General features: G+C 44.5%; 2 protein-coding genes across 8 annotated transcripts; one reads left to right on the plus strand and one right to left on the minus strand.

Annotated features, from left to right (window-relative positions):
• The first annotated feature begins 6 nt into the window (after positions 1-6).
• Positions 7-6,468, plus strand: Hnrnpa1 (heterogeneous nuclear ribonucleoprotein A1). Of its 3 annotated transcripts, XR_006850044.2 has the most exons (12): positions 7-165; positions 711-827; positions 1,135-1,281; positions 1,420-1,630; positions 1,723-1,815; positions 1,912-2,004; positions 2,226-2,300; positions 2,514-2,675; positions 3,242-3,397; positions 3,655-3,719; positions 6,028-6,105; positions 6,309-6,468. XR_006850044.2 is itself a non-coding variant. In XM_046436307.2 (11 exons), the coding sequence occupies exons 1-10, from the start codon at positions 151-153 to the stop codon at positions 3,708-3,710; spliced, it is 1,125 nt and encodes a 374-aa protein (XP_046292263.1). In that variant the 5' UTR covers positions 7-150; the 3' UTR covers positions 3,711-3,719; positions 3,964-4,612. The 3 variants fall into 3 exon arrangements, 2 of the variants coding, with proteins under 2 accessions (XP_046292263.1, XP_046292264.1); XM_046436307.2 differs by lacking the exons at positions 6,028-6,105; positions 6,309-6,468 and adding an exon at positions 3,964-4,612; XM_046436308.2 differs by lacking the exons at positions 2,514-2,675; positions 6,028-6,105; positions 6,309-6,468 and adding an exon at positions 3,964-4,612.
• On the minus strand, positions 5,561-17,964 carry Nfe2 (nuclear factor, erythroid 2). 5 transcript variants are annotated; one of them, XM_046436313.2, is made up of 3 exons: positions 17,802-17,964; positions 12,061-12,230; positions 5,561-10,688 (listed from the first exon to the last, which is right to left on the minus strand). In XM_046436313.2, exons 2-3 carry the CDS (start codon positions 12,172-12,174, stop codon positions 9,678-9,680), a joined length of 1,125 nt encoding a protein of 374 aa, XP_046292269.1. In that variant the 5' UTR covers positions 12,175-12,230; positions 17,802-17,964; the 3' UTR covers positions 5,561-9,677. The 5 variants fall into 5 exon arrangements, with proteins under 5 accessions (XP_046292269.1, XP_046292265.1, XP_046292267.1 ...); XM_046436309.2 differs by having other exon boundaries at positions 17,697-17,964; XM_046436311.2 differs by having other exon boundaries at positions 17,686-17,964.
• Positions 17,965-27,640: the final 9,676 nt, after the last annotated feature.

Consider the following 27,640-nt stretch of genomic DNA (forward strand, 5'->3'; position numbering starts at 1 on the left):
GGGGCGGAGTCTGCCAATGCCGAAAGCGAGGAGGCGGGATAAAAAGGCGAGGCTGAAGGTAGGCTGGTGGATACGTTCGTTAGCTTACTCCTTTCTGCCCGTGGACGCCGCCGAGAAAGCATCGTTAAAGTCTGTCTTCCTGCTGCCGTCATGTCTAAATCAGAGGTGAGTTAGACGCTGTTCGAAAGTTGAGTTTTCTTTTTCGACCCTTTTGAGTTGGGTGAGATGTTATGTGGTTTCGCAGCTTGCACTAGCGCTTTCAGCAGATCCTGCTGTCGCTGCCAGGGCCTACTCCTCCCAAAGTTGAGGTCGCCATTTTGTTGTCCTCGTCGTCGCCATGAGGCCGCCGTCCGCTAATTATTAGTTATCACGCCGTACTCGTTACTCGTTAATGTCAAAACTCGTAGACGCATACGGGCAGTTTTTGCTTTGTCGCATGGGCTAATTTCGTAGAGCTATTCGTATCTTACTGATGATGCACCCCTTCGCACAGTCCTTTTGTTGCGCGTGCGTCTGGAGTAGGGGCGCATGCGCTTGGTGCTCTCCAGCCCTCACTACCACCACCACCCTCAGTGATGGGGAGAAGCACGTGGTTTGTTGGGGTTTCAAGGAACAATAAGTTATACGCACGTTGGTGTCTGGTTTTGTTTGTCCTAAATGGAAGCGTCCGTGTTATAGCCCCACTTAAACGTGTTTTCCCCACACTCTAGTCCCCTAAAGAGCCCGAACAGCTGCGGAAGCTATTCATCGGAGGGCTGAGCTTTGAAACAACTGATGAGAGTCTGAGAAGCCATTTTGAGCAATGGGGAACACTCACGGATTGTGTGGTAAGACTTGGAAGGGACAAAAGGCAGTAGAATTAGTTGGAATTAGTTGATTTCCTAGGCTTATTCTGATATTAATCTTGTCAGAATGCTTTGTGAAGGTGGTTAATAGAGGTAATAATTAGAAATAACGTGGCAAAGGGACTGCCTTTGTTCTTTAGTGTACAAAGCTATCTCAAATCTACCGTAGTGGGAAACTGAATGGCTTTGTATACAGGATTGGTGTAAAGTTTCTTCTTGGCCTTAAAATAGAAATGACATTACTTTGTAGAGTTGGGCTGTGTATTAAGTGAATTAACACTGTTCGCAGGTAATGAGAGATCCAAACACCAAGCGCTCCAGAGGCTTTGGGTTTGTCACTTATGCCACTGTGGAGGAAGTGGATGCAGCCATGAATGCAAGACCACACAAAGTGGATGGTAGAGTTGTGGAACCAAAGAGAGCTGTCTCACGAGAAGTGAGTGATTTTCCCCTCCCCCAATATTCATTTGAAGGTGTGCTACTGATTTGGGAGTCTTCTAAGCTTTTTAAAATTCTCCTTTTGGGAATAGATCTTGCTTGTGTAAAGTAACTTAAGTAAATTTCCTCCTGATAGGATTCTCAAAGACCAGGGGCCCACTTAACTGTGAAAAAGATCTTTGTTGGTGGCATTAAAGAAGACACTGAAGAACATCACCTACGAGATTATTTTGAACAGTATGGGAAAATAGAAGTTATTGAAATCATGACTGACCGAGGCAGTGGAAAGAAAAGGGGCTTTGCTTTTGTAACTTTTGATGACCATGACTCTGTGGATAAGATTGTCAGTAAGTAACACATTGCTGACATTTACTGAGGGTTTTAAGATCCACTTGAAGTCTCGATCTAAGACCAGAATTTTATCTTTAAATTTTTTTAGTTCAGAAATACCATACTGTGAATGGCCACAACTGTGAAGTGAGGAAAGCCCTGTCAAAGCAAGAGATGGCTAGTGCCTCATCTAGCCAAAGAGGTACATTTATTATTACTTGATTGTGATGTAAAGGTAATTCTGAGTTACTGTGAGCCAATGTGTGGTTTAACACGTAAAAATTTTTTTTCTATTAAGGTCGAAGTGGTTCTGGAAACTTCGGTGGTGGTCGTGGAGGTGGTTTTGGTGGAAATGACAATTTCGGTCGTGGAGGGAACTTCAGTGGTCGTGGTATGTGTTGTTATTTAAGGCTTAGTGAAAATTGATAGTGACCATATAATTCTATTGCTCTACATCACATCCTTTTTACAACCCACAATAGTTACAACTGGCCTACACTTCCAAAGTTACATTTTTATTTAATCATGGTTCTGGCTTGACCCTAACCAAAAGTTAATCTTTAGTGTGCAATTAACATATTATACACCTCATATATAAAATCTTTATTATAGGTGGCTTTGGTGGCAGTCGTGGTGGTGGTGGATATGGTGGCAGCGGGGATGGCTACAATGGATTTGGTAATGATGGTAAGTTTTTTTAGAGAAACGTGTGTGTAAGTAAAAATTTCTGGCAACCTATACCTTTAGAATAGGATGGTAGAAACTAAAACTCCTAGTGCATGACGAACTCAACTTGGCCCATAATTTGCATGCTGTAAAGGAGGCCCTTAGCTATCAAATTTGCACCGGTTTTTATTGTTGAATACTTTTGTCTTATTGAGAAGAATTGTATTCTTGTAGGTGGTTATGGAGGAGGAGGCGGCCCTGGTTACTCTGGAGGAAGCAGAGGCTATGGAAGTGGTGGACAGGGTTATGGAAACCAGGGCAGTGGCTATGGCGGGAGTGGCAGCTATGACAGCTATAACAACGGAGGAGGCGGAGGCGGCTTTGGCGGTGGTAGTGGTAGGTATCCAGTGATCCAAGTACTTGGTGTGATAGCTAGATTAGCCTTTTAGAGTTTATGCCTGTATTGGAATTTGGAGCTTTTAAAGCATTGTGTGGTACACTGCATGGTACATTTAAAACAAGCTTGCTGTGCTACCTCCTCCTAGCTTTAAGCTGGGGCCGCCTCACTCCCTTATAAGTAGATGGGTATGTGTATAGTGGTGTCTTAAATTTGAGTTAGATAAGCAGTACCATGGCAGGACACTTAGTTTTGAAACAACATTGGGACCTTAGGTACTTAGGTGATTTAACCAAGAAGCTTGTATTTGCACTGGCCTTGGATGTGGAAGAAAGGCCTTAAGGCTGGAGAGTGCTTGCAAATGCCACTAGGGGAAAACTGTTGAGTTGAATGATGGGTTTTGAATACCTTGCCCAGAGATAAAATATAAGGATTTGGAGCCACCAGTTTGGGAGGAAGGCAGGCAGCTAATATATAACCTCTTTTTATTCTGAACACTAAGCAGAATTGGGCACTATCAGTCATCTTCCCCAAGTAATAGACAAGTCCCTCTTTCCATTCCTAGGAAGCAATTTTGGAGGTGGTGGAAGCTACAATGATTTTGGCAGTTACAACAATCAGTCATCAAATTTTGGACCCATGAAGGGTGGAAACTTTGGAGGCAGAAGCTCTGGACCTTACGGTGGTGGAGGCCAATATTTTGCCAAACCACGAAACCAAGGTATTATATATTTATAATATTGGTTGATCTCATAGGACTACCAGTTTTGAAGGTGGTATATATGTAAATAATGAAAAGCTGATAATTTAACAATTGTAAGTAATTTGCAATCAAATTTGAAAACTTAACATGACCTTCTCACACCTTTGTCACTCTAGGTGAAGGTCACTTTAATGGCCGTTCCTTCTTTGAACGTGTCATTGCCTCAAATCGGTATTTCACTGACATTTCCTAAATATAAATGAAAATTTTTTTAGGTGGCTATGGCGGTTCCAGCAGCAGCAGTAGCTATGGCAGTGGCAGAAGGTTTTAATACTGCCAGGTAAGTAAGTAGTACCCTTTTATTTTTTTTACATGTTGACTTAATTTTTATAATTGCTGATGAACCCAGTAACCCTAATATAGCTGAGCAGTGCAACATAGTTAACATTATAATTGCAGTAAATTGTGGATGTTAAGTTAATATTCAGATTAGCAAAATTTGTGGGAAACAACTTTGCTATTGGATTATAGCCTTGAGTCTTAATATGTTTAGATTAACAACTTTATTCCATATTGTTCAACAGGAAACAAAGCTTAGCAGGAGAGGAGAGCCAGAGAAGTGACAGGGAAGCTACAGGTTACAACAGATTTGTGAACTCAGCCAAGCACAGTGGTGGCAGGGCCTAGCTGCTACAAAGAAGACATGGTTTAGACAATACTCATGTGTATGGGCAAAAAAAACTCGAGGACTGTATTTGTGACTAATTGTATAACAGGATATTTTAGTTTCTGTTCTGTGGAAAGTGTAAAGCATTCCAACAAAGGGTTTTAATGTAGACTTTTTTTTTTTTTTTTTTTTGCACCCATGCTGTTGATTGCTAAATGTAATAGTCTGATCATGACGCTGAATAAATGTGTCTTTTTTTAAATGTGCTGTGTAAAGTTAGTCTACTCTGAAGCCATCTTGGTAAAACTTCCCCAACAGTGTGAAGTTAGAATTCATTCAGGATGATGCCAGGTTCAGAAACCTTGGTGTAGTTGTGACCTTCTGAAGTTCACCATTGAAAGGGTCACCCAAGCAGTCATGGAATTATTTGGTTAAAAAAATGATTGTTGGCATATCCTATGCAATATCTAAATTGAATAATGGTACCAGATAAATAATAGATGGGAATGAAGCTTGTGTATCATCCATTATCATGTGTAATCAATAAACGATTTAATTCTCTTGAATGGAATGAAAACTGTATGGATTTGGGACTGGCAGAGATTTGTACTTTTCCTACCCACTACCCCATAAATGTTGAATGCTTCTATCACAATGCAAGTTCAAAGCTCTGCCAGAGAATAGAAACCAGTTGCTGGCTAGTGCCACCCCTCAAGGCCACAGATTAGAAGTGTTTGGGAGACATTTGATAAAATAAGAATTTTAATTTACATGAAAATAGGCTTTCATATTAAAGGAAAACTGCAGTTTTGCTGGGTCGTGGTCTTGGGTGGGTCTAAAAAGGTTTATATATAATATCAACCAGTTACCTGGAGGGTAAAACTAGAAATATGTGGAGCCATGTTTTCTATGTAATTTTGTGTTAACTGCAGTTTTCCTTTAAATTCAACACAAAGATAACACGATCATCCTACGGTGATAATTGTGTAGAAATTCCAAATAGACCCAATAATTGTTATTTGTGCATAGATACTTTTGAGCCTTCCCTTTGGTACCCTCTCAATTTCAGTGCCATTGTACCTAGTAGCATAGATATTTGTTTATACAATAGGACTGTATATTCCATCTCATGGGTGTATCACTTGGAAGTTTTGGGGAGGAGGGGGGTGGTTGGGTGGGGTGGGTGGGAGGGGGTGGGGGTGGGGAAGCATGGATGATAGTTCCATGATACTGGCTGAGTTTGCAATAGCAGGTGGAACCTTAACTATTAAGGGAGTTTGCAGATACCTCAGGATTCGTGACAAAGCCTTTAAAGTTCCAGGAGATGTTCAGCTACTAGGAACTGCTAGCAAGTATAGCGCGAATGGCTCCGAGCTCAGACACTCTGCAGCTGAGAGTAGACACTTGTGGTATGTGGAGTACAGATAAGCCAGGGGCAGGCCACGGCACGCTCCATGAAAGCTAGGAGGGAGTGAAGTTTCAGTGATCATCGCAAGAAAGGAGGCAGACAAGAGTAAGGCACACCTGACTCTTAGGACTAGCAGTCAGAACCAGGAGGAAAGGTTTTATTGCTATGCTGGTAGGTAAGAACAGATTTTACTTACATCCATTAGTTATCTAAAATCCAGTTTTCTGTTGCATTCTCCTTAATAAATTGAGCCAAAACTAGTCCAGTTAAGCTGCAATTGGTTTTTCTGGAGATGAATTCTTAATACCCTGCTCTTTGTTGACTCCCAATTGAAGGAAGTGAGCACATTAAATTATTTCTATTGTGAAGGTATATTTTTGCCCTATAAATTATTCACTTATTACCTTCCTTTCACTCGTTTCCTTAAAACAGTGGCTCAAAGTAATGACTAGAATCCTTTCCCCAAAATGGTGGGAGGTTGGGTGGGCTGTTTAATGGGAGGTGGGAGGTATAACGAAGATGGGACATGGTCTCAGAAAAGAGTTTGTTCTAAAAGGTTGTTTACTTTTCTAGGAGGAATCTGCTACTACAGGCTTATCAGCTCGATTAAAAAAAACGGCCAGAAACTTCTGTCCAAGTTCATTGCTAAAGGTAAGTTTTAACAATCAGCACTTACCATTTCCAAAGAATGAGATGTTGCACCTCAGATCAAAACAAAAATATTTCATAATGTTGGATTGTTTGTAGTCAGCAGAATTATTAGAACAACTAAGTGTTATCATAATGAGTAGATACAGTCATAGAATCTTTCTACTCTGCTTACGTAAATACTGATAATCTTTTTCTTTCTGCAGGAACATCCTTGTGAGGACAACCTTTATCTTAGTCAATGTACTTCATTCTCACTGCCATGCAGTTGGTTTTTAGCTGCTTTGCAGATCTGTAATCATTCAATTTTGTGAGTGACTTTTCTAATAAACTGGGTTGTTGTTGGTTGTTTTCTTTTTTTTTTTAGCTTTGTTTCTTGTTCCTCTTTGTTAATAGTAAAAGTAAATGACCTGATGCTGCAATCTTTGAAACCATTTCAAATTGGTGAATAGGTTATAGGGGTTTTAGTGATTTACACTAGTTGTCTGGTGGTAAGCCAGAAAAACAACATAGATGCTTAAAATGAAATCTTGTTTCCTGTTCGAATTGAGTTCCTGAAGTGGTTCTAATACTCTGGTTCTTTGTTTTGTGCTGGGAATTGAATCCTGGGCCTTCAGCATGCTATACAGATACTTTGCTGCTGTTCTGTACCCTTAAGCTTATATGTTTGGGATACATTATGGTTCATACTCACTGAGTCATGGTTTAGTAAAAGCCAAAAAAGCACAGTGGGGATAATATGACCCAATAGAAATAACGTTTACTTCACTCTACTGGAGCATGTGTTTCTAGCTCCCCTGCCAAGGAAAGGTCAAGTTATATAAGCTTAACACCTGCCACTGGGTTTAATGAATCTCTTTTGGGAGCTGTGTGCCTATCATGGAGAGGAAGAAGCATGATAGAACTCATCTTTGATTAACAAGTTGTACTTGTTGGCCAGATACCTCAGATTTAAAATTCTCATTCCAAGGGTAAGAAATGAACTGAATATGAAAGGAAAGAGTTTCTTAAAGGTATGACATGATGTCTGCAATTGTAGCTATTTGGGAGATTGAAACAGGAACATGATTTTGAGGCTAGCCTATGCAACAAAAGACCCATCTCAAAAGTCAAAGGTGATGAATAAAACGAAGCTTGGCATGGTGGCTCATGCCTAATTCTAACAATTCCAGAGGCTAAGACAATAGTATCACAAGTTGGAGGCCAGCCTGAGCAACTTGGTAAGATCATTTTACACAGTGCCATTTCTGCCCTAAATTTTTAGCAAAGAATTAGGGGGAAATTTTTCCTCTGTTCATGGCTATGTTACTCTGAAATACTTCATGGTGAGAGTCTTCCACCCTTACATGTTTTAAGAGTGGTGTCAGGGATCTGTTTTTGACTTGGATTTGCTAAAAGGCATCTTTTGGACAGTTATATGGAGGGAAAGAATTCTATGATCCTGTAGTTCACTAAAATAATTCCTATTGAAATTGAAAAGTGAGTTTTATCATATTCTACTTAGACAAGATTATGAAAGTAAATTCCCCATTTTTGGTACTGGGGATTGAACTTGGAAGCCTTTAGCCCCTGAGCCACATCCCTAACCCTTTTTTATATTTTAAGAAACAGGTCCTTACTGAGTTGCTTAGGGCCTCACTGAGTTGCTGAGGCTGTCTTTAAATTCAATATTCTGTCTTAGCCTCTAGAACTGCTGGGACTACAGGTGTGTGTACCACCACACCTGGCAAATTCCATATTTTTCACATGAGGAAATAGATTTGGTATCTTATTCAAGTTCCTATAACCACTTGGATCATATAATCCAGATAACTTCCAACTTTTGCAGATTACCATGTATCAAAAAAAGTACACTATTGCCTTACCCCATTAGAATGTGATCATGGGAAGGCTTTTTCTAAGCAGCTAGTCTAAGGCCCTGCTCTTTACAACTTGAAATGTGGGAATATCTTCAAACCTGTTAGAAATAGGAGGCATGGAGCCTATTCGGCACAAAAGTGTAATCCACCAGCTCAGGATGCTGAGGCAAGAGAATTTCAAGTTCAAAGCCAGCCCCAGCAAAAGTGAAGCACTAAGTGACTCGGTGAGACCCTGTCTCTAAGTAAAATACAAATAGGGCTGAGTCTGTAGCTCAGTGATTAAGTGGCCCTGAGTTCAATACCCAGTACCCTTCCCCTGACAAAAAAGGTGGGTCAGGTGTGGTGCATGCCTGTAATCCCAGCAGCTGGGCAGGCTGAGACAGGAGGATCACAGTGGTGGGGTGCAAAGAAGCTTTAGGCTTTTATTCCTTAAACCTAGGCTAGAGACCATGTGTTTCAGAATCTGTAAGCATTGGGGTTCTACTGGAAGTGTGTTTTCCCTGTTGGGATGGAGTTTGTAAAATGGTATGGTAGGATGGAGGTAAAACACTGCAGAAGGGAAGTGATATGATTCAGTGATGGAGGAGATAGGCACCAAACCCCAAGCAAAGAGATTATATGGTGTTAAAGCGTTTGATTAAACTTTGATGTGACTAAAAAATCTAAAACTTAGTTTATTATATCCTGGAGTTTTGTGAGACAAGGCTAATAAAAGATTTTCAAGATCTTGAAGAGGGCCCAGGCCCCAAAACAAGAATTGGGTAGTAATTATCTAATATGTCCAAAGATTTTATGAGAGTGCACATTTTACTTCACTTTAGACTAGGTTTTACCAGTGCTTCGGTATGAAATGCTCTGAAACTTTGGTATGTAATTGAATTCATTCCAATCAAGAACAACAGTTCACTCAGTTTTCTGAGAGCTCTGGCACATCATGACCAAAGCTGAGAAGCAGAAAGAAAAAAGCCTGTGGGCTTTTTTGTGCTCCACAGGTAGAAGAGAGATCTAATGAAACAGGTCTTGGTGGCACACACCTGTAATCCCAGCAGTTTGGAGGATTGCAAATTCAAGGCTAGCCTCAGCAATTTAGTGAGAGCCTCTCAAAAATAAATAAAAAGGACTAGGGATGGGGGTGTAAAGCACCCCTGGATTAAATCCCCAGTATCTAAACATCAGGAATCTTGCATGGAGGGCCCATCCAGTTTTGGCACCTCTCCCAACTTTATTAATGGGTCTTCAGAGAGAGAGGGGTTCCTCAGATCATCCATTATCCCTGTCTCTTAAAGGGGGATGAAGATAGATAAATACCTAGGCTTCCCTCCCCACCCCAACAAGCAGTGTCATAGGGAGTGCCCAGGTCCCTCAAGAAAGAAAACGGTGGAAAGCTATTTCTGCAGAACTTTTTATAGTCCAAAGTCTAGAGGTGGAGGTTGGAGGCCTGAGAAGCTAAGCTCCTTCCCCACCCTCAAAACCCCCCCCCCTGTTTTTGTTTGTTTGTTTGCAGTGCAGAAGATTAAACCCAGGGTTTTGTACTTGCTAAGCATGCTATGCAAGCAAACAAATCATCTTCCACAGCTGCATCCCCAGGCAAGGCAAACCTCTTCAAACATAACTTGTAGCTTCCAAATGCCAGGGTTCCCCCTTCTTTAGTTCTAATGAACTCAGTGTCTTCTGGATCTCAAGGTTCCCTTTATCAGTCCCCTTCTCTGAGCCAGTTCAATCTGTAGCCTCCATCTTGGTTCCCCGGGGCACCAGGAAGATGGTCCCATCTGCAGCCTGTTGCAGAGCATACTCATCAGGGGAGTAGCTGTTGCCAGATTCATCCCGAAGGTGCTGGAAAATGTCACAATACAGCTCTGCCAGCTGTTGGCGCATGACCTCTAGGGTACGGTCTGCCTCTCCCCGGGCCCTGAGAAGCCTCTCCCTTTCATTGCCCAGCCGTTCCAGCTCTCGTTCCAACTGCACAATGGTTTCCAGCTTTCTCTTACGACAGTTCTGGGCAGCCACCTTGTTCTTGCCCCGACGTCGGATGTCCCGAACTAGTGCCAGCTGGCTTTCAGTCAACGGATACCGTGCCAACAGCTCATTAAAGTCATCTACCGGCAAGTTGACAATCTTTTCTGTAGGAAAGGGAATCTTCATGGCCAGAGCCCGACGCTCATCCCGACTTCCTGCCTCACCCCGTGCAGTAGGCTTAGTGCGCACCGGGCCTGAGGAGGGCTCTAAGGCCATGGGGGTCTCAGCAGAGGGCAAGGCATAGTTGGGGTGGGCCATAGAGTTGGACATAAGTGAGTAAGGGTACTCCACTGGATACATCTCTACACACTCATTCCGCCGCCGGCCAGCCTCTGTCCCCTCCAGCTCAAGAGATTCAGCATCACTGTAGTTGAGGGATAATCCTGAGTCTGATTCTGGGTCCTCTTGGGGCTTGGGTGGCCCCGCTGGCAGCCCAATGTCTAGAAGGGTTAAGGGGTCTGGGAGGGGCTCACTGAGCAAGCCTGAAAGGGTCAGTGGCTTAGAGACTGGAATGGCCATGTTGCCATAGGAGTATGGGGGGTCTTCTGGAACATGAGTCACAGATGCTGGGAGCTCATAAGGTGGTGGAGGAAGTAGAAAACCTGGATCTGGGTGGATTGAACAGGGACAGTAGGTTGGGGGTGGTGGAGGTCCAGGGTATGGGGCCTGGGCTTGGAGCTCAAAGGATGGCTCACTTGGAGCATTTAGACCCTGCAAGGAAAGAGAAAAGAGTTTGGAGACAGGCTACCAAAGTGAAGCCAGCCCTGGGGCTGGGATTGTGGCTCAGTGGTAGAGCACTTGCCTAGCATGTGTGAGGCACTGGGTTCGATCCCGGCACCACATAAAAATATTAACAAAGGTCTTGTGTCCATCTACAACTGAAAAAAAAATTTTTTAAAAAGGTCCATTGACAACTAAAAAATATTTTAAAAAAGAAATCTGGGGATATAGCTCAGTTGGTAGAGTGCTTGCCTCACATGCACAAAACCCTGGGTTCAATCCCCAGCACCAAAAAAAAAAAGAAGAAGAAGAAAAAGAAGAAACCAGCTCTATCACAGTCCTTCCAAAGACCCAATGAGGAAAGATGTGCACAAAATTGGAAGCTTCTTGCAAAGTGGAGATGCAACCATTCCAAGAAGAAAGCAGCATAAGCAAGAATAGAAGTCACTGGGATCAGACTTCAGAGAAGACCACCTAATGTTAGAACAATTACAGAACCTCCTCCTCAAGAGAAGCTCTTACTGTATTAAAATAGCTCCTGCTCCATTATTTCCTTCAGGAAGGCAAGGTATTGTTAGCCAAGATGACCCCTCAGAACCCCTTCCTGCTGTGGTAATCTAGGGACAAAGGGTCAAGTTCAGTCCCTGGCCATGCCCTGGGTGCCAGCAGAGGGAGCTGTTGTGTGGAAGGAGGGCCTAGGGCAGATCCTGAAGGTGTCAGGGCCAGTGACTGGAGACAGGCACAGAGCCAGGCCTGGAGGCTAAGAAGCACCTTGGGGAACCTGCACAAGCTCTACCCTCTAACTCTTCAGTCCTTCTGTCCCTGCCCAGGTGCAGCGAGGAGAGAACATGCTGGAAACAAGGCCCCCAACCCACGTAGGGGAGCCACCTTGCTCCAACCCAGCTGGGGACAAAGGCATCATTGTTAGGCCAACAGACACCCCTTTGTCCAACTTGTAGGAGGAGAGGACCCCGGCATAGTGTGACTCCCCTTCCTAAGGCCCCTGAACTACTGCTCTGCTACCTGGGGGAAAGGGGCCCCGTTGCTAAGGGCAGGGGGAGGAAATAAGGGAAGAAGATGAGCAGGATTGGAGGAGAGTGAGGTCAAAAGAGAAGGTGAGAAAGGGAGGGCAGAAAAGGAGGTAGGGTAGAGAGGCGAGCAGGCAGTTTCTGAGAGGGGCCTCTACCCTAATCAGACCCTTCCCTCCCCACCACTCCTTCCCCAGCCATCCACGCTCCCATCTCCCCATTGTCCCCAGATGTTTCCATGCACATTCCCCAGCATTTCTTTTCCACTGTTGGCAACACTGGCAGCCTGAGATCTGCTCCTCCCACCCCTGCGCCAGCCTTCCCCTCCTGCGCACCTGCAGCTCAGCAATGGACATGATCTCTTGCCAAGTCAGTTCCATCTCGCCCAGCTCCACAGTAGGCAGCTGTGTCACCCTGTTCCTGCTCTGCTGGGGAGGACACGGGGGCATCCTACTGGGCCAGGATCTGGGCCAGGGTCCCCCAAAGCCCGAAGGGCCTCCACAACCTGTATGGAAGGAAGAAAGGCATTAGAGCAGCTTCTGCTAGGCCTGGCAAGTTTGTCCTGCCTCTGGGCTCCCTCCAGCTTCACCTGAGGGGAGGGAGACCTTGCCGGCGCACTCATGTTGGACTCTTAAACTGGAAGGTCCTTTTGTGTGATGTGATCTCCATCGCAGCTACCATGGCCATGGCAGTTCCCTTAGGAGGAGCGCAGTAAACTTTTACCTTTTTTTCAAACAAGGTGCTTTCTCCTTGCCCTACTTCTCACTCTCCAAAATTATATTCCTGGCCAGAGACAGGGTCAGATCTTCTGAACTTCTTAAACTTGGTTTGGTTTTCCATCTTGGGAAGAAATATCAGGAGTCACCCCAGCTTTCCTCCTGTGTCTTCAGTTTTTGGGTCTCAGTCTTTTCTTCCTGAGAGTAAGTGGGGGATCCCCAAGGAGTGTTTGGGAAGTGCAGACAGCCCCTCCCCTTCTCTGATAGGGCCCAGGCCTGGTGGCTGATAGCAGCCCTGCCCTCTCCTCCTATCCTGACCCTGGGCTCCCCTGCCTGGGCCAGATAAGAGGTTTATCAGCCGCAGGCAGCAGAGGCAAAAAAAGGAATGGGTTCTCGAGACCCTGGACCTCTTCCCTGTGTCCCCATAGGGTCATTTTGGCCATACCCTAACTCACATAAACAGGGGTCTTTCCTCTTCCGAGGTAATATGACAACCACAGCAAAGACTTATTAAGTCCTTGTCAAAACTGTCCTAAGCCAAGCATAGTGGTACACTCACTTAATCCTAGCAACTTGGGAGGCTAAAGCAGGAGGATCACAAGTTCAAGGCAAGCCTCGTCATCCTAGTGAGACCATTAGTAACTGGCCAAAACCCTGTCTCAACGAGAGAGAGAGAGAGAGAGAGAGAGAGAGAGAGAGAGAGAGAGAGAGAGAAAAGAAAAAGAACTGTTCCAGTGCTTTACAAGCATTATTAGTTTATAAGATTGATTTTCACAGTTAGATGCAGTAGCACACACCTGAAATCCCAGTGACTAGGGAAGCTGAAGCAAGAAGATCATCAACAACTTAGCAAAACTCTGTCTGAAAATAAAATATTAAGGGCTGGGGGTGTGGCTCAGTGTTAAAGAGCCCCTGGGCTCAATCCCAAGTAAAAAAAAAAAAAAAAAAAAAGAAAAAGAAAAGATTTCCACAGATCCTATAAGGTCTTTGATCCAAGCTGAAAAATGACAGGATATGATCTGGAACCTGACTCTGCTCATCCATAAGGCCTCCCAGTATCATTTCTGGGTCTTCATACTCTGGGCCTCTATTGGCAGTCTACTTCAGTCAGTTCTTTCTGTGGTGTCTCAGTCCCTTTTCTCTTCTGGGCAATATCTATCTCTCTCTCTCTCTCTCTCTCTCTTTTTTTCCCTGTACCAGAAGTTGAAAATTGAACCCAGGAGCACTTTACCACTGAACTACATCCCCAGGCCTTTTTTTTTTTTTTTTTTTTTTTTTGAGACAGAATCTCATTAAGTTGCTTAGGGCCTTGATAAATTGCTGAGGCTGGCTTCAAACTTGCGATCCTCCTGCCTCATCCTCCTGTATCGCTGGGATTACAGGTGTGCACCACCATGCCCTGCTGGGGAATACCTCTTTAGACCTTTGAGTACTACACTCCTATCCAGAGCCTGTTCTTTTCTCATTTATAAAACTAAGAAGTTAGACAAGTTGAACTCGGAGGTCCCTTTCTGCTTGACAGCTTAAAATCCTCAGAAAACCCTTATCTCTGTTTGTCTTCTCTCTGTCAGTCCCTTTCCTGGTCCTACCTTCCTATTCCCTGACACTGCATCTGTTCTCCTTGACTTCAGCAAGAGAAGTAGATTTAGCAGGGGATTTCTGATCTCTGAGGCCAGACACGGCATGCCTAGGTTTACACACCACCACCATTACAACCACCGCCACATAGAAGAGAAGCAGGCTAGAGTAAAGGAAATTTATAGGACAGAGGATAGGACTGGTTAACCTCATCCACCCACCGCAAGGATTGACCATCACAACTATTTAATAAGGAATTTACTCTTGGACTTAACTATAAAATTGGTGGAAAGTACAAATTATTCTTTTGAAAGAGGATCTCCCTGAGTCCTGTCTCCACCCCCTTATTATAGTGCCATCCCCAGAGCTGGGAGTCCATGTAGGCACAGGCCCTTGGCCAGTGGGCAGAGTGGGTGGGGTGTTTATGTCTGTCCAGGATGCCATTTCAACACCGGAAACCCACCCTCCCCCACCCAGGTTTGGCGGAAATTGCCCAAAGGCAAAGTGAATGGAGAAGGGGGCTTGGAGGGCAGGGACAATGATTCTTGCTTCACAGTTCTTCACCCACCTCACCCCTCTTTGTCTCTCCTGTCTTCCTGGATCTGAGCCAAAGGTGCAGTACAAAGATTCTGCTCTAGGAGGCAGGAGACCAGGTTCTCTGGCCTTCAAGATGCAGGACCTTGGGCAAATTACTTCACATTCAGTCTCTTCCATCAAATGGAGACAGGACTGAAGAAACTTATTGCTGAGAGGAATAGATTACATCTAGCTCTGGGAGTCACAACCTTTGTGTACCACATTCACCTGGGATACGTGTAAAAAACAAGATTCCAGAAAGCTGCTGCAGACCTGCTGGGTTAAATTCATAGCATAGGAACTAAGAACCAGCATTTTAACAAGTGCCCGATGATTCTCATGCAACAGCCCAATTTCACCATGAGAAACACTAAAATAATCCATCTGTATGGATTTACAGGAAAGAACAGAAAACCAGAAAGGAGATCAGCAAATGTTCTTCTCTAGATTTCTTCCAGCTTCAAAACCTTGATCTAGGCTGGGCTGGGGGTGGGGGTGCATTTCTGTAATCCCATGAGAGTTCAAAGCCAGCCTCAGGCAAAAAGCAAGATGTTAAACAACTCAGTGAGACTGTGTCTCTAAATAAAATCCAAAAAATAGGGCCAGGGATGTGGCTCAGAGGTCAAGTGATCCTGAGCTCAAACCCCAGTACCCTCCCTACCAAAAAAAAAAAAAAAAAAAAAAAAAAAAAAACCTTGATCTAGGCAGTTCATCTCTGAGCCTAGATGTCATGAGCCTTTGTTTTATTCTGTTGTGAGACAGGGTCTTGCTAAGTTTCCAAGGCTGGCCTCAAACCTGTCATCCTCTTTCCTCAGGCTCTTGAACAGCTGGGATTACAGGCATGCACCACCACACTGGCTAAAATCAGCCCTTTCTGATGAAGACCTGGAACTCGGTCTTCCCCTTCTTGCTGTAATAGGAAAATGAAAACATGGAAGAAGAGCAGGGAGAGGCAGGAGGCTGAGAGAGAAGGAGTTGAGATCTCTGGGCCAGCTTGAGCCAGCTGTCTGGTGCAGCAGCAAGGATGCACCAGGCTGCAGGGGAAGTAAGAGCTTGATGTTCTCCAAAACTCAAGAATGAATGATGGTCTTTATAACAAGTGAAAGTGAAGTAAAGTTTGGGGGGTTCTAGAAGCCTACCTTTCAGAGGACTAGCAAGTTGGCAGCCAGTGGCTAGATCACTAAGGAGGATGTAATCAGAAATGAATCAGACAGAACGGCCATAAAGAATGCAGAAACAGCTGGGTGTGCTGGCACAAGCCTATAATCCGAGGAGCTCAGGAGGCTGAGACAGGAGGATTGCGAGTTCAAAGCCAGCCTCAGCAAAAAGCAAGGTGCTAAGCAACTCAGTGAGACCCTGTCTCTAAATAAAATACAAAATAAGACTAGGTATGTGGCTTAGTGGTCGAGTGCCCCTAGGTTCAATCTCCCGTATTAAAAAAAAAAAAAAAAAAGGCCCTGTCTCTAAATAAAATATAAAAAAGGGCTGGGGATGTGGCTCAGTGGTTTAGTGCTCCTGGGTTCAATCCCCAGTACTAAAAAAGGAAAAAAAAAAAAAATGGGGCTAGGGACATAGCTCAGTTGGTAGAGGGCTTGCCTCACACGCACAAAGCCCTGGGTTCAATCCCCAGTACCACAAAAAAAAAAAAAAGAAGTAGAGTGGACTTCCCTATGTCCCTTTTCTTTGTAATTAGCATCTCTAAATCTTGACATCACACAACCACTTTACTTCATTCCTTCTCTTATTTCTCAACATTATGGATCAGGTAGAAATGGAGTCACTATCAGGGACGAAAATCCATCCTCCTTATTCACCCAGATGGTGTCAGTCAGAAGGATTTTTTTTTTTTTTTTTGGCAGTGTTGGGAATTGAACCCAAGTTCTTGTACATGTTAAGTACCACTCAGCTATATCCCCAGATCTCCAGGAAGATCTTATCACAATCCCGAAGTGCTCACAGAATGAAACAGAGCTTTATGCTTAGGGATACAGGATCATTTGGAGAAGGATGCTGGTGGGAGGAGGACATTTGGCCCCCACCACTGTCCAAGGCTCTTAACTTCCTTGACAAAGGAGTATAATAGAGAGGGGGCTTGCCCCAGTGTCCCAGTTCTCAGGCTTATTAGACTACTTCCACTTCTCCAGGTGTCAATACAGGGGAAAGATCAATAAAATTTGGAGTGTGGGTTATCAGGTAACCAACTTAGTTAAAAAGATTAGGAAGAACTTCCAAAGAGGGAGAAGCACACAGAGGCAAGACAGAGAAAGTACTTGTGTGAAGGAAAAGGGAAGAAAGAGATTTGAGCAGAGTGAGTGCAGTCCTCTGGGGACATATATGACTCAAACATGTGTATGGGAACAAGGGAAAGGGGGGGACAGGTTTCTGCTATCCTGTCATTCTATCCCTAGACCCCAAATTCCAATCTTCTGACACCTATGACTAGAGACTCCGGACCTCAGCAGATCAGATACCATCCCCATTCTCTTCCACCGCATCCCCATTTCCCCAGTAGCCAAGTTCCAGATGGAAGGAACGACACTGTGGTTGGGATGCCTTCCTCTCTGTTGCAGTGCCAGCTGATCCCGACTGCCACGGGGCCCATACAAGAGAAGGGACAATGAGAGGCAAAATCCCAGCACTCTTCACCCAACCAACACATCTTGCTGAAGCAACACTTCTCAGAAGTCCAGACATCCAGGGTCTCCAATCCCGCGATTCCCCACAATCTTCCCAGCGCGCTGGACAATGCAGCAGAATGAAATGGTGTTACCATAACACCTGGGAGTCTTTGGGTTCCCCCAGGACAGCCCACCAGTGAAAGGTTCCTTCTGGCTACTCTTCAGTCCCTCAGGAGCGCCTCAGGTGGTCGGCACCCACAACCTCCCATGCGAAGGATCCCAGAACACCTAAGAAGCCATCTAGATCTTCTCCCAGAGGAGTTCCCAAAGATGTCAAATTCCTAAACCAGGAGCAGTCTGGGAAGATCTCCTAGAACCGTACTGAAAGTTGGTTATTTTCTCCCTCCACCTCCTCCACCTCCCCAGCGTGACCCGTGGGTCCTCCTAGGATCGCTCCCCTCCCCCACCCCACCTTTCAGGCACCTGTGGCAGAATCCAAGCAGGATGAGGCGAGAGGTGAGGCTCCGGGTGTTGGCTCTGGGGAGGCTAGGTCAGAGCTGACACCTCCTGGGCGAGGATCCCTGTTACCTCTGAGAACCGGTCAGGGCCGCGCCCCGCCCCTGGGCCATTTCTGGGCTCTGAGTGTGGAGGCTCCAACCCGCTGAGCGCAGAGTCCTGAAGCTGGCTGGAGCACCGGACTGGTCTCTGAAGCCCTCGGTCTGAGTTCTCAGTCCTTCCTCCAACCCTCCCCTTTTCCCCGTGGCCCTCCTCTCCTCCTGCCCCTTCTGGCCAAGAGAGGAAACTTGAACCCGGTGTGGTTTCTGCCCACACCCCGCCCCCGCCTTACTCCCGGCCAGCGGGGGCACGCAGGGCTCCAAGCCTCTCCCAGCCCTCCTTTTCACCCAGGAGTCCAGCCAGGTCTGCGTTTCTCCCATGCATATGATGAATTCCAACCTGATGGTCCACTCAAGAGTGACCTCTAAACTGTATACAGGTTGGAACCTCCTTCCTCTGTCCCCGTGGCTTTCTTAGCGACAGGGAAACTGAGTCATAGCAAGGTGAAGGGCTGCTAAAGGTAAGGACCAGCTGTCTAGCTTCCCAGTTGTATAGGCAGGTGGGCATTTAGGGTACAGCCTCCCTCTAAAGAACACCTAGGCCCTGAGAACACAGTTAGGGACCTACTTGGGGGAGGAGGGGCTGCTGGCTGCTTTGATGTGTCCTTTCACCTTTAGACTTCTCCCTTTCCCCCTCAGCCTCAGATGTCCCAGGACAAAGGCTTCTTTCTTGGCCAGGTTTTTTGTTTTGTTTTGCTTTGCTTTGTTTTGTCAGTGTGTTCGGAGACTTGGGTTGGGGGCTGCCCAGTAAGGGGATTATTCACCTCCCAAAAAGGAGACCCCTGCCTGCCTCTGCTTCCTTTCTTCCGGGCAAGGTACCCAAGCCACATGGCAGCCACATACCCTGGACAAGCCAGGACACATGTGCAGGTTATCAGATTCATCTCCAAGCAGCTCTGCATCAGGCCTACCTGTACCCCTAGAAGTGTCTCTCATTCATCCTTTTGTCTCCAAGAGTTTGATCTAAGACCCAGACTAAACACATCTCTCTCTAGAGAGTAGGAGAAATCTTTCTTCCTCCCAGCTTTTAGTAATTTTCAGCCATAAGGAAAGTCCTTTATGTCTAGCTGCAGTACTTCAATACTTAGAGTTGCAGCTCACACACTTTTTTTTTCTTTTCTTTTTTTTTTTTTTTTTGACCAGTGATTGAACTCAGGGTGCTTAACCACTGAGCCATATCCCTAGCCATTTTTATTTTGAAACAGGGTCTTGCTAAGTTGCTTAGGGCCTTGCTAAATTGCTGAGACTGGCTTTTTTTTTTTTTTTTTTTTTTTTAAGAGAGAGGGAGAGAGAATTTTTAATATTTTATTTTTTAGTTATCGACAGACACAACATCTTTGTTTGTATGTGGTGCTGAGGATCGAACCCGGGCCAAACGCATTCCAGGTGAGAGCGCTACGGCTTCAGCCACATCCCCAGCCCAAATTGGAAACATTTAAAGACTGAGGAACCAGGTGCTACCCCAAGGTAGAGCTGGCATTCAGCCAACACATTCTGATAAGATTGGGTTCACCATTAAAATAATGGAAAATTATTCTGTCCCAGTTGATAAACAACAGCTGCTGTGAGCCCTCCAAGTGTTCCTTCTCCACTGCACCTCAATTTAGCCATCCCAGTTCTTTCCTAAGATCCCCACAACCCAGCAATATAACCAAGCAAGAAGAGAGTAGTGTTGATACCGCAAGAAGCCTCCTGAGTAAGCTTGCCTTGCTGGGATTAATCAATGCCCATGCCAAACCCATAGCTAAGTGCTTTGAATTCCGTCTGTATCCCAGCAGATCATGACTGTGCATGCATGATTTGTGTAGGGCAAACGGCAATCCAATGACTTCATTAAATATTACATGTGGGCTCAGACTCTCTTGACCTGGGCATGAATCTGGCAGGTCACATACATGGGCACTCAGGTACAGCTCCCTCAATTGCATACTTACTTGGACCCCTCACAGGGGATGAGAAGTGGTGACAGTCATGCTTGTGGCTGATTATCCGATGATATCAGTTTACAGATAGTCCACAAACATTTATTGAATGAGAACTACCAGTTTCGGACACTGCATTGCAGATACAACTATAGATAACACAACTTTTATCATTCATTCATTCCTTTAACAAATATTTACTGTCTACTATGTTTTACATTCCAGAAACACAAAGATGAATAAGACATGGCCTATATCCTCACAGTGTAGTTGAGGAGTTATATTAATAGAGGTCTTTCTAAAATGCTGTGGATTAGATGAGGAAAATCAATTCTGCCTGGTGAAAATCATGAAAGGCGTTACAGATGAGGTTGACAATTGAAGGAGGCTCTGGAAAAGAGGAGGTGTGTGAGGGCCTGAGTTCCATATCCCTAGCATTGCAAAAGAAGAAAGAAAGAAAGAAAGAAAGAGAGAGAGAGAAAGAGAAAGAAAGAAGAAAGGAAGAAGGAAGATAAGCCTAGAAATTTTTAACTGGGGCTGAATTGTAAAGTGTCTTGAAAGTCAAGATATGGAGAGTATATTCTACTCTATAAGCAATAGGGATTTTTTTTTTCTTTTTTCTACTAGGGATTGAATCCAGGGGCACTTAACCATTGAGCCACATCCTCTCTCTCTCTCTCTCTCTCTCTCTCTCTCTCTCTCTCTCTCTCTATATATATATATATATATATATATATATATATATATATATATATATATATAATGTTTAATTTTGAGATCAGGTCTCACTAAGTTGCTGAGTCTGGCTTTGAACTTAGAATTCTCCTGCCTCAGCCTCCCAGGGAATTTTTTTTTTTTTTAATAAAATCCAGGGACACTTTAACACTAAGCTACATCCCCAGCTCTTTTGTTTTTTATTTTGAGACAGGGTCTTGCTAAGTTGCTGATGGTCTCACTAAGTTGCTAAGGGTCTTGGTAGGTTGATGAGATTGGCCTTGAACCTGTGCTCTTCCAGCCTTAGCCTCTGCAATTACTGGGATTACAGACATGAACCACACCCAGCAGCAAGAGGGACTCGTGGAAGTGTTTGGAGTCCTTTACTACTTACTTGTAGGGACAGAGATGGTCACAAAGGTGAGCTAAGAGCAGACAGCCTTCATTTAGGCAAGACACTCTCCCACTTCTCGTAAGTCCCCTCCTACAAGGGAAGTATGCTTCCCATACTGTGTCCTGAATCCCCAGCACCCTTTCCAGACCTCAGGGGGAAGGAATCAGTCCTTTAGCCCCCTCCTCTCAGATTCCTAAAGTCCAAAGGTGAGACCCTTCTACTTTAAGTCTCCTTGGCTCAGTTTACAATTTGCAAAGCCTTAGGTGAGTGCTGGCCTGACTGGGTTGTTAGTGCCTGTAGCTCAGCAAGGCAGCGATGCCTAACACTTTCCTATCCCCAAATTATTCCACTTCAACAAACGTAGCAGAGACGAATACAGAGAAAAAGGTGGCTACATAGCTTTCCTGTCCTATCATTCTGCACCTATGCTGCTCACCAACCCCTAAAAGGTTAAACTGTTGCCACCCTGGTCAACCCACCCCCACCATCACCCCTACAATGTGTGTGCACACCACCATCAGCATCAGGTCAAGCCACAAGTAATGTTGCCAAACACCCCACTGGCTTATGCAACCAGCTTCCCGAGAAGAGATGGGCGGGGTGGGTAGAGGTGGAACCAGGGGAGGGCCATGGGTCCCAGAGGGAGCTGGCTGCCCTGCCTGCTTGCCTACTGGTCTGACCGCAGTGGCCCCAGAGGGCGGGGATAGCACTGGCCCTTTATCAGTGCCCCACAGGGTTGCACTTGCCACCCCCTGGCTTCCTCTCTCAACAGACGGAAAGGGGAGGCAGCCACAGGGGGTAAGGGGAGGGCTGGGCGTTATCCTAGGCAACAGAGTCGGGCGGTTACCCCGGATGGGGGAGGTGGTGAAGGACTGGGACCAGGGAATAGTGAGGCCCTTTTGACTAAAGAAAGGGGAATGGTATAAACTGAGGCCCAGATGGTGAAGCCAGATCTCATGAGCCATCCACTCAGTTTTTCCTTGTGTTCCAATTTGGGTAAGGATAGTTTTTTTTTTTTTTTTTTTTTTAAGTCTTTTGAGGAGCCAGGTGTGGTGGTGCACTCCCATAATCCCAGCAGCTCGGGAGGCTGAGGCAAGAGAATTAAAAGTTCAAGGCCAGCCTCAGCAATTTAGTGAGGCAATTTAGTAAAACCCTGTTTAAAAAAATAAAAAGGGCTGGGGATATGACTCAGTGGTTAAGTGTCCCTGCGTTCAATTCCTAGTACGAAAGAAAAAAAAAGTCTTTGAGGAGGTTTCTTTCCTTTGATAAGAACTCTTGGAGGATTGACTCAGGAGGTAAGGAAGACTGAGCTCCACTCTCAGGCCAAAAGGGAGTTGTATAGGACCAAGCTTCCTAGACCCTGGCATCTATACCCAGCAACATAGAAGAATCTAGCTGGGTGCAGTGGCACACACCTGTAATCCCAGCAACTCAGGAGCCTGAGGCAGAAGGATGATGAGTTCAAAACCAGCCTCGGTGACTTAGCAAGGCCCTAAGCAACTCATTAAGATCCCATCTCTAAATAAAATATAAAAATAGGGCTGGGGATGTGGCTCAGTTGTTAAGCACTCCTGGGTTCAATATCTGGTACCAAAAAAAAAAAAAAAAAGAATCTAGAATATCCTAGATAATAAACCCTGAGGCTTAATTATAAATCTAGATAGACAGCTGGGAATGTAGGTCAGTAGTAGAGTGCTTACCTAGCATGTGCAAGGACATGGGTTCAATACCCAGCACCCCATAAAATGAAATAGAAATACAGAGAGTCCTGTTACTATTAGGAGATGAATGCTTAGGTACCTGGAGGCAAGAGTCTTCTGGGGTTTGAGGAATTGAGAACACCTTATCTGGAGGCCAGCCTCTGGTGGTGAGATGCTTTGTACAGGGCTGAAACCACTTGTTACTAGGAGGCATGGAGCTGGTGGCTAGACTTCCAGGAATGAGCCCTTAGGGCACAGCTCCTCCATCCTGGCATTGTGAGGTGGGATTAGTGCTAGCCACCCAGTGGGCACAGTGCCAATCTTGTGGGCTTCAGTCACCTTCCAGGAACCTCAGAACCCCTACCCCACCCCACTGTTGCAATGCTCTGCAGTGGGCGGAGCTGCCTAGGAAGTCCCGCCCTCAGAGGATGGAAGGTCAGTTGCCAGGCTATTTACTTACTACCCCTTTCACAAGGTCCTGCTTGTCCAGTATCCCGTCTGCGCCTGCTTCTTCTCTCTAACCAGTGAGATCTGGATTCGAGTCTCAGCTCAACAAGTGTGGACTTGGACGAATTATTGAACCTTCTTGAGTCTCTATTTCACCTTGGTAAATGGGGAGAACAGAGCTTCTGTCACAGGATGTGTGGGATCAGATGAGGCAATGTACATGCCGTGTTCATGACTGAGAATATTAATGTTAGTTCCCTTCTTATCTATTCTCCAAGGCCCAGTTCATTTCAAGCTCTCACATCACATTTTCTGACTAGTTCATATGCATATTCCTCTTCTCTAATCCCTTTTATAGTTAACCTCATTTAAATAGTTTCTGATGCAGGGTCTTTGTATTTTTTGTGGCACTGGAACCCAGGGGTGCTCTAACACTGAGCTACATCCCCAGTCTTTTTTGTTTTTAACTTTAAGAAAGGCTCAGACTGGTTGCTGTTGTTTTGGCAGTGCTGAGGATCGAACCCAGGGTTTTATGCATGCAAGGCAAGCACTCTACCGACTGAGCTATATATCTCCAGCCCACACGGAGACTGGTCTTAAATTTGTAATCTTCTGCGGGCGCGGTGGTGCTCGCTTGCAATCCCAGTGGCTCAGGAGGCTGAGGGAGGAGGATCAGGAGTTCAAAAGTCAGCCTCAGGGGCTGGGATTGTGGTTTAGCGGTAGAGTACTTGCCTAGCACGTGTGAGGCCCTGGGTTTGATCCTCAGCACCACATAAAATAAAATAAAGATATTGTGTCCATCTATAACTAAAAAATAAATATTAAAAAAAAGAAGCCAGCCTCAGCAACAGCGAGCTGCTAAGCAACTCAGTGAGACCCTGACTCTAAATAAAATACAAAATAGGGCTGGGGGCGCTGGGGATGTGGCTGAAGCCGTAGCGCTCTCGCCTGGAATGCGTGCGGCCCGGGTTCGATCCTCAGCACCACATACAAACAAAGATGTTGTGTCCGCCGAAAACTAAAAAATAAAATATTAAAATTCTCAAAAAAAAAAAAAAATAGGGCTGAGGATGTGCCTTAGAGGCCGAGTGCCCCTGACTTCAGTCCCCAGGATGCCCCCCACCAAAAAAAATTGTAATCTTCCTGCCTCATTCTCCTTAGTAGCTGGGATTAGAGGAGTGCACCACCATGCCTGGCTAAATGTTTTCCTTTCCTATTTATTTATTTGAGACAGGGTCTCACTAAATTGCCCAGACTGGCCACAAACTTGTAATCCTCCTGTCTCAGCCTCCCAAGTAGCTGGGATTATAGGAGTGCACCTCTGTGCCCAGCGCAGTTAAATATTTTCTAACTGAACCATATAATTTTGTGCTTTACTATATTATCCTATAACAATGACGGTATAAGCTGTATTGTATATTTGTGTCAGGCACCATAGAATAATCGCCAAAGGATGAGTTTCAGAGTCCAAAAGGCCTGCACTCAAACTGTGGCTCTGACATTTACTTTTATTTTATATACTGAGGATTGAACCCAGGAGCACTTCACCACTGAGTTATATCCCCAGACTTTTTATATATTTTTATTTATTTATTTAGTACCAGGGATTGACTCCAGGGGTCTTAACCACTTAGCCACATCCCCAGCCTGCTTTTTGTTTTTTAAATTTTTTTTTAGTTTTAGATGGACACAATCTTTGTTTACTAATGTATTTATTTATGTGGATTGAACCCAGGGCCTTGTGCATTCTAGGCGAGCACTCTACCACCTGAGCTATATCCCCAGTCCCTATTAATTTATTTTTATGTGGTGCTGAGCATCGAACCCAGTGCCTCACATGTGAGAGGCAAGCGCTCTACCACTGAGCTACAGAGCTTTCTTTTTAGTTGTTAATGGACCTTTCTTTTATTTTACTTATTTATTTATATGTGGTTCTGAGAATCCAACCTTGTGCCTCACACATGCTAGGCAAGGGCTCTACTACTGAGCCACAACCCCCGCCCTCCCGAGCCCTTTTTATTTTTAATTTTTAGATAGGGTCTCACTAAATTGCTGAGACTGGCTTTGAACTTGTGATCCTCTTGCATCAGCCTTCCATGTTGCTGGGATTACAGGCATGTGCCATTATTCCTGGCTGACGTTTACTTTGAAATCTCAGACAAATTCTTCAAGTTCTGTCTTTATTTTGTAGGGAATTTCCAGGACTTCAGGATGCCAGGCAAGTGCTCTACCACAAGGCCACGTTCCCAGCACAATTTCTTTAATTTCACTTAGCTTAATTTTATCTGTCTGTAATTTGAGGATCATACTAGTACTTATATGTAAGTAAAAAAAAAAATAAGTTTAAAAATAGGCAGATATGGGGCTGGGGATGTGGCTCAAGCAGTAGCGCGCTCGCCTGGCATGCGGGCGGCCTGGGTTCAATCCTTAGCACCACATACAAACAAAGATGTTGTGTCTGCCGAAAAACTAAAAAATAAATATTAAAAAATTTAAAAAAAAAAAAAAAAAAGGGCAGATACAAGGCTGGGAATATAGCTCCCTTGCAAGCACAAGACCCTGGGTTCAATCCCCAGCATCATTAAAAAAAAAAAGGCAGATACATTAAATCCAGTCTATATATATATATATATATATATATATATATATATATATATATTACATTATATATATATATATTACACATAGTCAGTATTATTAAATTATTAAATAAATATCAGATATCAAGTTATCATTATTTAATTAAATTCTTATTAACTAATAAACTTTTAGTGGGAGGGATTATAGTCTAGTTTTTTTATATATATTAAGTATCTAGTTCTGAGTATTATATGTAGTTATTTGTTCAACAAATATTTATAGGGCTGGGGATGTGGCTCAAGTGGTAGCATGCTCGCCTGGCATGCGTGCGGCCCGAGTTCGATCCTCAGCACCACATACAAACAAAGATGTCGTGTCCGCCAAATACTAAAAAATAAATATTAAAATTCTCTCTCTCTCTCTTTTAAAAAAAAAATTAAAAAAAACAAACCAAATATTTATAGAGTGTGTACTCAGCCGCTAAATGCAGAAGATACCAAGGTAGGGGCTGGGGTTGTGGTTCAGCGTTAAAGTGCTTGTCTAGCATGTGTGAGGCACTGGGTTCAAATCTCCAGCACCGCATATAAATAAATGAATAACATAAAGCCCATCGACAACTAAAAATACATATACAAAATTTTAAAAAAAGATACCAGGATAATTAAGGTGAGATCCTTGCCTTTGAGCAATCACAGTCTAATGGAGCAGACACACATATAAGCAAACAAATAGATGTGGCTAGTGATGTGTAAATAAGGTAAGTTAAATTCTCTGAACCAGGCTCAGTGCAAGTCTATAATCCCCATGACTCAAGAGGCTGAGATGGGAGGATTGAAAGTTAGAGACAAGTCTCACATATAGCCCATTGAGACACAGCCTGGGCAACTTAGTGGGACCCCTCTCAAAAAAAAAAAAAAAGTTCTTTGAGAACAAAGGATAGGGAGCAACTAATTGATACAAAAAAGTCCTCAGGGAGGAGATAAGTCTTTCAACCTCTATTGAAGGAGGGAAAAGCCCAAATTTTCTTGAGAGAAACATGGGAATCAACATTCCAGCTAGAAAAAAATCAATATATGTAAATATACAGTTGTAGGGGATAAAGGTTTGATTCACAGTAGCATATAAGAGCCCATTGTTGTAAAATGAGGTTTGGGTAGAGAGGAAGTTTCCAGAGTTTTCCTAAGACAGGAGATAAGTCATAGTGGTCAGGGCTCAAGGACCACTCCCTTGCAGAAGTCTGGTTACCTATCAGAGTTCTCAGCCCCCTCCCTTCAAGTATTCTGGAGCAGGCTGGGCCCACCTATCCTAGTTCTGTTGGGAGAACCCCGAGGGCTTTACTGAGTGACTTCCAGTCTTGGGAATGACCATTTGGCCAAAACCAACAAGGAAGGGTTCTCTTAACTGTGGTGGACCCAGGCTTATTTGGTTCCTCCAAATTTCATGTACAGTACATTGAGACACAAGGTAAGAGTTCATCTAATTTGGCATGATGACTTGGGCCCCTTCCCAAATTCTCTCATATTTAAAGTTCTTCCCCAAGACTATCTCCAGGGCTAGGGATATAGCTCAGTTGGTAGAGTGCTTGCTTTGCATGCACAAGGCCCTGGGTTCCATCTCCAGCAAAACACACACACACACACACAAACACACACACAATGATTGTCTCCAAGCCAGGACCTCTCATTCTCCCTGTTGGTGATCCCTTTTTCTGTTCTTTGTGGTTGCAGTTAAAAACATTCCATAACCTGGTTGCTGCTGCCCCTGGCCATGTTTTGCCAAAGAATGACACACCCACTAAGAGGAAGGTATAGGGCTCCTGGCCTCACTTCCCCACAACAATCAGCTTTCTTTTTCCAAAATGAAGATCTAGAAAAGGTGAGGCAGAGGCCCCTATTGAGGATTGGTAGAGAGCCAGTCCTCTCTATAAATCATCCAGTCAGAACAGGAAAAGCATACTTCACTGTTCTTTTCTCTTTGGCGGGAGAAAAGGTGGAAAGAAGAAATAAGGGAAAAACAAGGACTGGAAAAGAAAAGGAAAACTGGGCAATTCATTCTA

Source organism: Marmota monax, unplaced genomic scaffold (assembly GCF_021218885.2).
Source record: "Marmota monax isolate L192 unplaced genomic scaffold, Marmota_monax_Labrador192_F-V1.1 WCK01_AAM20220418_F8-fsc00012, whole genome shotgun sequence".
Taxonomy (NCBI): Eukaryota; Metazoa; Chordata; class Mammalia; order Rodentia; family Sciuridae; genus Marmota; species Marmota monax.

Coding starts and splice junctions, on each gene's coding strand:
- Nfe2 (XM_046436313.2), bottom strand. CDS start 12,174: ATGCCCCCGTGTCCTCCCCAGCAGAGCAGGAACAGGGTGACACAGCTG. Junction 10,689..12,060: donor TGTCCATTGCTGAGCTGCAG/GTGCGCAGGAGG, acceptor CTTTCCTTGCAG/GGTCTAAATGCTCCAAGTGA.
- Hnrnpa1 (XM_046436307.2), top strand. Junction 828..1,134: donor GAACACTCACGGATTGTGTG/GTAAGACTTGGA, acceptor CACTGTTCGCAG/GTAATGAGAGATCCAAACAC. Junction 1,282..1,419: donor AGAGAGCTGTCTCACGAGAA/GTGAGTGATTTT, acceptor TCCTCCTGATAG/GATTCTCAAAGACCAGGGGC.